The sequence below is a fragment of the Leucoraja erinacea genome, chromosome 5 (genome assembly GCF_028641065.1).
Source record: "Leucoraja erinacea ecotype New England chromosome 5, Leri_hhj_1, whole genome shotgun sequence".
Taxonomy (NCBI): domain Eukaryota; kingdom Metazoa; phylum Chordata; class Chondrichthyes; order Rajiformes; family Rajidae; genus Leucoraja; species Leucoraja erinaceus.
In genome coordinates, this window is record NC_073381.1 from 83,750,561 (window position 1) to 83,758,492 (window position 7,932).

The 7,932-nt window shown below is 43.7% G+C and overlaps 1 protein-coding gene across 1 annotated transcript in view; it reads left to right on the top strand.

The window, feature by feature from the left end:
• The first annotated feature begins 361 nt into the window (after positions 1 to 361).
• LOC129697674 (uncharacterized) overlaps positions 362 to 7,932 on the top strand; it is a 22,056-nt gene continuing 14,485 nt past the window's right edge. The window contains exon 1 of the mRNA XM_055636383.1: positions 362 to 954. Coding sequence (XP_055492358.1) covers positions 468 to 954 — 487 coding nt within the window. The 5' untranslated portion in view covers positions 362 to 467. The remainder of the gene's footprint in view (positions 955 to 7,932) is intronic.

Sequence of the window (7,932 nt, forward strand, 5' to 3'; positions counted from 1 at the left end):
TCCCAGTTAGACCATTCTCATATCAGTTTAATCATTGACCTGTACCCAACCGGCACACGGGTGCGTTCACCGTGTTAATGGCGATCTATAGATTGTCGAAGAACATGATACAGTCTTGCAAGTTGAGCATAACCAGTTGCCTTGGATGGTCAGATTCAATACTTTAAATGTGACAGGTATATGCCTGTACGCACGAATTATTACATGGATCGCGTCTGAAACGAACGCATTTCCCCTTCACTCTTTCCCCTTGATTCCAATGGACCACGCCGTCTTTGCTCGCCGCCGCCCTGAATGAAAGGGGGCGACGGAGAAGCAGAGCAGGGGCGAGCTTCCGGGTAGGCGGTTGCTGAAGTGACGAAACTTCCGGCCTTCTCTTCCTCTTTGTCTGGCGCGGCGCGGAGCGGTGGACGCCATTTTGAGCTTCCTTGTCGTCGAGTGAGGTACACGATCATCTCGCTGCTAACATGTCGGACGAAGGAAAGTTGTTTGTCGGCGGTCTTAACCTCGACACAGACGAGCAGGGCCTGGAAGAACAGTTCTCCAAGTACGGGCAGATCACCGAGGTACGGGTCATTAAGGACCGAGAGACCTGTGTATCGCGTGGTTTCGGCTTCATCACTTTCGATAACCCGGAGGATGCCAAAGACGCGCTGCAGGCCATGAACGGCAAACAGATAGATGGCCGCCAAATCCGAGTGGGCCACGCTGAGAAGAAATCGGGCAGTCGAGGCGGTTACGGCCGGGGCGGCGGCGGCGGTGGCGGCAGTTACGGCAACCGCAGGAGAGGCTCCGGCGGCGGCTACTGGGACAGCGAGAGGAGCAGCTATGGCGGCAGCGGTGGCGGCGGCGGCGGCGGCCGGTACGATCAGCAGGACCGAGACAGCTACTCGGGTGGGTACCGGAGTCAGGGCAGTAGCGGTTACTTCGGAAGTCGCTACCGGGACTATGAATGAAGGGCGAGAATCGACCGTTTGTGCCGGATTCCCGTCGACTTGCCGCCCAGCGCGGCTCCTGGAGTCGCAGAAAGCCGCTGTGAATGAATTTGATTTGCCTGTTATGTTAAAATGCTAGAAACCCAGTTTGACCATTGTCTTGATTAATCTTGTTACCTGTTGTTTGTTCTGAGGTCTTCCTTAAGTTGGGCTTTCGACTTTGCGCCCCGCTTGCCATGTGGTTTTCTGTGATAATTTTTTTTACCCGACCCACGGAGTCTCTGTGTCATTGGGACGGTGTGTTGGCGATTTAAATTGCCCGAGTCTCCTTCCGTGAGCTTCTTTTGGAATTTGTCGAAACGTTTCGCTTTCTGGTGAGCTCTTTCCACAATTCCATGCGGCGCAAAGAACGAAATCGGGCGGAAAACATTTTAACTCCCACTTCCTGACCACTTTATCCGATTGCCATCTTTAAGATCTCAATGCGGATCGCTCGAGTTTCTTTTGATCGACCGACCGATTTTCTTCACTTAATTATCTCATGAAGATTGAACATTTAAAAAAAAAACAAAAAAAAACCTTACTATCCCGCATTACAGCTTTTAATGCATTTAAATATCTTTTGGACCAGTAAAATGGAACCCGTAGAAATCATTCATTTGAGCGGGAAACCTTGTCTGTTGCCAACAGTACACCCGAGTGCTGAGTCACTTATCTCTAAAAAATAATGAGAAAATCAACTACAGAGCAGCTCTTCTGTCGTACACCTTGTCACAGGCCTCTTGGAAAGCAAACTGATCGTGGTCTTTTTATTTTGAAACATTTATTGAAAACTGTATACATTTAAATTTTCATTTACCATTGTTGTACTTTCATCGACCAGTATGGTCCATTTTGGACATCAATTTGCCACTTGGGAGACCAATCTTTGCCAGTGGATGTATCTCAATAAAATAGCTTCAGGTACTCTAGTGACTTGTCTTTGTTACAAACCATTCACTCCAAGGAGATGAATCTGAAGATTGTCTTTTCTTGCTAAACATGTCTCACCATGATAACTTGATTCCTATTACTGCAGAAGGTTTGAAGGTGGTCCTCAAAATCTATCAAATCTAAGGTAATAAACGTGTTAGATATTAGTTTAGAGTGAACGTATACTTTTTATTGTGTTTTTCAAAAAGCCTGTGTAGAAGCCATTTTTGCGTTCCTTTATATCATGGAATTAACATGCTTTTTCCTTTTTACAATGGCATTCTGCTTACTCTTTGTAAAGTAGTAACAATTTATTCATTTTGCCTGGCGGATGCACTGATGTTTGTAGCCTGGCTTCTATTAATTAATTCAAAGTCTCTATTCCTGTGACCATTCTGGCGATTTTTAAAAATGGGGACTATATCTGGTGTTCTTAATGTAGTTTTACTATCCTTGAGATAGTGGGTGGGCATTGGCTTCAAGGAATTAAATGTGACCGCATTGAAAAACATACATGGAACATTAGATAAAGGGCTAAATAATCTGGCCGAATGTAACAATGAATATGTGAAAAAAGAAGGTAGATTCTGGATCTGATATATTTAAGCTGTCACCAAAGTGTGTCTTGAAATGGAGCAAGACTTGCAGCTTGCTTTCCTCATTACATGGGTTTTTAATAATGAAGGCAACGGAATGAAAAGTGAAACTATATTGACTGAATTAAAGGGGGGGGGGGGGGGGGGGGGGGGAAGGCTAACTAACTGGGATACAAGGGACATCCGCCCAGTTTGACAAGTCTGGGTATAAATTTGGATGTAAACGTTTGACATGCAAAATCATTAGGTTAGTAGATGTGGAAGATTTCAATTCCTTTTTATCTACTGGGATACTAAGTGAGCACTTTATTGCAATGAGGAAAACTTTTTTTCAGCAAGCCAAACAATGGAAGAGAAGACTCAAGGAACTGCAGGTGCTGGTTTACAAAAAGACAAAATGCTGAAGTAACTTGGTGGGTTAGCCAACAACTCTGGTTTGACATCTACAAACTTACTGCCTTATGAACTCACTCCGTTATCAAGACTGGCAAAGACACCACACCCTACTCTTAATTCTGCAGAAATCCCAGAATTTCTCCGACACATCTGCTCCCAAAATGAGGCTTTCCATGCTAGGGCATTCAAGATATCCCATTCCATTATTAAATGTGGTTTACCTCCTACTGTTGTAGATGGATACCTCATCCCTGTCTCCTGTGCGCCATAGTCATGCTCTTGCACTCTTTCTCTTCTCTTCCTCCACCAAAAAGTCAACAAGAACAGTTCCCTTGGTCCTTGTCTTTCACCCCACCAGCCTCTGCATCCAACACATTCCGACATTTTTTAGAATTAGAATCCTTTATTGTCATTCAGGCCTTTTGGTCTGAACGAAATTATGTTTCCGCCCGTTCATCGCGATCCCACTACCAGTCACATCCTTCCAGCCCCACAACTTTCCAAAGTTACCTCCCTCCACAACTCTATTTTACTCATCCCAATCAAATCACCCAAAGTCGGGTTACTTTCCTCTGCAATCTCAGATGGAACACCCATCTCTCCTCCCTCGCATCCATCCAGGGACCCAATCAGCTTTTCCAGATGAGACAGAGGTTCATACGCATCTCCTCTAACCTCAAGTGCTGCATTCAGTGTTCCTGTGTGGCCTCCAACTGTGCACTAGGTGACTGCTTTGCTGAACCTTCGTGCTCGGTCTGTCACTGCTTGCTGGATCTTCCAATTGCTGATCATTTTAACTTCCCTTCCCATTCCTCTACCTTTCTGTCCTGGGCCTCCATTGTCAGAGTGAGTCCACAAACAGGGATACATCACCTAATATTCTGCTTGGATAGCATATAACCAGCAGTGTGAACATTGAATTCTCAAATTTTGGGTAACTAATCCTAAAACCAATTCCGTGTGTCCCGCCTGGATGTGCAGCTGCTTCTCTTTGCCCTCTCCCCAAACCGTCTGGCCATTTCCATCTCTCGCCTTTGCCTAATCATCAGCCAATCAAAAACTCCTTATCTGTAGCCACCTATCACTTGCCAGATTTTGCCCCAGGTGCCTTTACAATCAATCCATAAAGGGTCCCACCCTAAGCATTGCCTATCCATGTTCTCCAGAGATTTGGACTGACCTGCGTTACTCCAGTAGTTATGTCTTTACAAGAAAGAGAATTTGCCATGCTTTGGCGAGTGAAGTAGCAGACGAAGGACGGCAAATGGGATATTAATTTTGTTATTGTATTTAAATATGGTGGTCTAATCAATGCAAACCATTTGAGACAATGTGGTTCAATGTTGTTTACATGAAGAAAAAGAAGGACCACCAAATCCAGAGCACCTGGATGACAGAATGCAGTGCATCAACCTCTGCTCTGAAAGGAATGCCCGTGACAAAATAAAACAAAGATGGTGACCTCGAATGTCTTGGTGATTATACCATGGATTGTCAGGGGTAGGTCGTTATATTCCCATATTGGGGGGAGCCATCATTGAGCCATTCTGTGGTTCAAATATTGCCCCATAACAGCTTGTGCACCTGCAGTAAAATGGAAGATTTGCTATCAAATCACATGACCTTTGCTGTTCCCCCTTATCTGGTCCTACTGTCAGGCCATTGTTATGTGAACTGACATACTTAATTGTGGAACTGATCTTTCTGCCTCAGACTGGTCTCTTGAATTTCTTTGAAATGTATCCCATTTCCAAGATGCGTATATATTTAGTTTGTTACAATACGGGGAATAAAATTGTTAAGAGCTGGTATTTAAATATCAGCTACTTATTAGGATGTTGATGATAATGGTTGTAGAAACGAGGAACTGCAGATGCTGGTTTACTAAAATAAAGGCACTAAGTACTGGAGTAATGCAGTGGGTCAGACAACTTCGCTGGAGAACCTTCCTTTGGCTTCACAATTTGTAACTCAGTTGAGTTCAGTTTTAAATTGTCATATGAAGGTTAACACAGTGTCAACGGTACAATGAAATGTTTTTGACAAGACAACGGGTCATGAATATTCCTTTGGCTTTTCATCCCCTCTACATACAATGGCTTTACTATTCGCAACTAGGTCACAGTCAGTTTTTGTAACTCAGTTAGTTCAGTTTTAAATTGTCATATGAAGGTTAACACAGTGTCAACGGTACAATGAAATGTTTTTGACAAGACAACGGGTCACCTCAGCAATTATATTAATTCCTTTTCATCCCCTCTACATACATTCCTTCCTCTGGCTTTACTATTCGCAACTTTATCCAACCAAGCCCGTGTTCACCTATTGCCTGCCATGCTTTGTCCATGCCCCCTCCTTACAATCAGTCTGAAGATAAGACCCAACCCAAAACATCACCTATTCCCACCCCCTCCCCTGGGTACTTTCCCCTGCCTCTGCAGGAGAGATAGCCCCTGTCCCTATACCTCTTCCCACCCACTTACTGCATCCGGTGTTCAATACAATACAATACAATTTATTTGTCACTTGAACCTCATAGAGGCTCAAGTGAAATGTTGTTTCTGAAGTCATACATACAAGAAAAAGTCTACATTAGTGAGACCAAGTGTGGATTCGGCAACTGTTTCACCAAACACCTAGGCTTGGTCCATCAAGGTATACTGGATGTGCCACTTACCATTTTAACTTCCAATTTCCATACTGACCTTTCTCTCCTGGGCCACATTGCCAGAGTGAGGCCATGCACAAACTGGGAGAACAGCACCTTGTTTTCCTCTTGGGTATCTTTAAAAACAACGGTAAGAATGTTGAAATCTATAATTTTAGGTAACCTCCAACTCTCTCCCACTCTCCACTGTAACCCACTTGAACTCACACATATTTCTCCCCCCTTTACCTACATTCCTCACAATTTGTAGTTCTTCAATCTGTCGTACCTGTTTTGTTTCAACTTTGGCCTTTGTTCAACCATTTGCCTATCCATTCCCCCACACCGGTGTTCACCTTTTATCTGTTGGTTTTGTTCTGCCCCTTTTCTCTACCAGCTTTATTTGTCCCTCCACCCTGCAATCAGTCTGAAGGTTCCAGACTCGAAATGTTACCTATCCATGTTCTCCAAGGATGCTGAGTTACTCCTGCACTTTGTCTTTTGATGTTTATGATTGTTTCTTCTCTGTTCCTTGTTAACCACATCTTTGAAATATCTGGAGACATGAGACTGAAGAATCTGGAGCAAAACACAAACTGCTGGAGGAACTCTGCAGGGCAGGCAGCATCTACAGAAGAAAATGCACATGCAATGTTTCAGGACGGGATCCTTCAAGGCTGGTGCAGAGGAAAGAATAGAAAAGGATAGGGTGAAAGCTGGCAAATGATGGGTAGATTTGGGGTAAGGAGGTGTTGATTGACAAGAGAGTCAGTTGGAGAAAGAAGAGTGGTGACGGTTCCCAGGGTTGGAGGTAAGTGGAAAAGACAAGCTCATTTGGTGTAACCTGATGAGGGTAAATAAAACAAAACTAGAGGGAGGGGGATGGTTAGATGGAAATATGAGAAGAGTAGGATGTGCAGGAGGAAGAGGAGAGGAACTGGGTGATGGAATGGGAGGTGTGTATGGAAAGACGCATAGACCAAAAGAATAAAGCCAGGGTAGGTGGTGGTTTGCCTGAAATTTGTGATCAGTGTTTGGGCTGTTGGGTTGATATGGTTCCAGTTTGTGTGCATGTGCATTCATTAGGGCAATGGAGGAGGGCAGTCTGTTACACCACACCTCCAATTACACTCTTTCATTCCATGCCTGTCTTATCAGGTTAGGCCAGCTGCAGCCCCTTGATCTTCGTGTCACCTCCACCTTCACTTGTCAGCTTTTATCCCAATCTTCCCCTCACTTCTTTCTACCACCTATCTCCCTACCACAGTTGTGGAGAAGGGTCCTGACAAAAATGTCACCTGTCCATTTCCATTCATTTCCTAATCAATACAAAATTTAAAAAAAAAAACTTGCTTGACTGCTCAATAGGTAACTATTGGGTGTTTTCATGAGTATGCGGTCCTTATTAATGTCCAAGACATTTAAACTCGTCATCTAACTTTACGTTTGCCAATTAAAATGCCATACACCTATTCTAGCTTCTGTAAATAGCCTCTTAAGTGTACATTTAACATTCTCAATTGTTTCCAAAGTTGAGGCTTTTCTTAAAATTAAACATTTCCCATGCCGGCATTATCTCTAAATCTGCTTTTTTGTTTGTCCTGAGTGCGTCTGCTGATATTGGTGTTTATCCCAAAAATTGTGCCTTTTTTGCCTTCCAAGTTACTTTAGGTATATATTGTAAATTTTTGCCAATCTCATTCATTGTTCTATATCTCTACACCATCGTCTATATCTATCGTTCCTCTTTTCTGTGACTCAATCTGAAGAAGGGTCTCAACCCGAAACGTCACCTATTCCATCTCGCCCATTATTTCAGCTTTCTATGTCTAAGGTTTATCTTTCATTGCTACTTTGTTGTCATGACTTCCAACAATTCCATATTCAGTATTTGTATGCTATCCAGGAAAATCATATCATGCACAAATATCTCTGGAGAGAAGGAATGGGTGACGTTTCGGGTCTAGCCCCGAAACGTCACCAATTCCTTCTCTCCAGAGATGCTGCCTGTCCCGCTGAGTTACTCCAGCATTTTGTGTCTATAGACAATAGGTGCAGGAGTAGGCTATTCGGCCGTTCGAGCCAGCACCGCCATTCAATGTGATCGTGGCTGATCATCTTCTCCAGAGAAAGATGATCTTGGTGTACCTTCGATTTAAATCGGCATCTGCAGTTCTTTCCTACACATCCTGCACAAATACAACGGGTAGTGTGAAAGATAAACTGGAGGCTCTCGATCATTTCCACTTCAGTACCAGGTGTGTACTCCATCCTCTTCCTGGAGTTGCTGACCAATTCCTTTATTTGACTGACATTGAATGAGGTGTTGTTGCCTTGACACCATGTTACTAAGATCTTGTTTCCTTCCTGTACTTCACCTCATTAT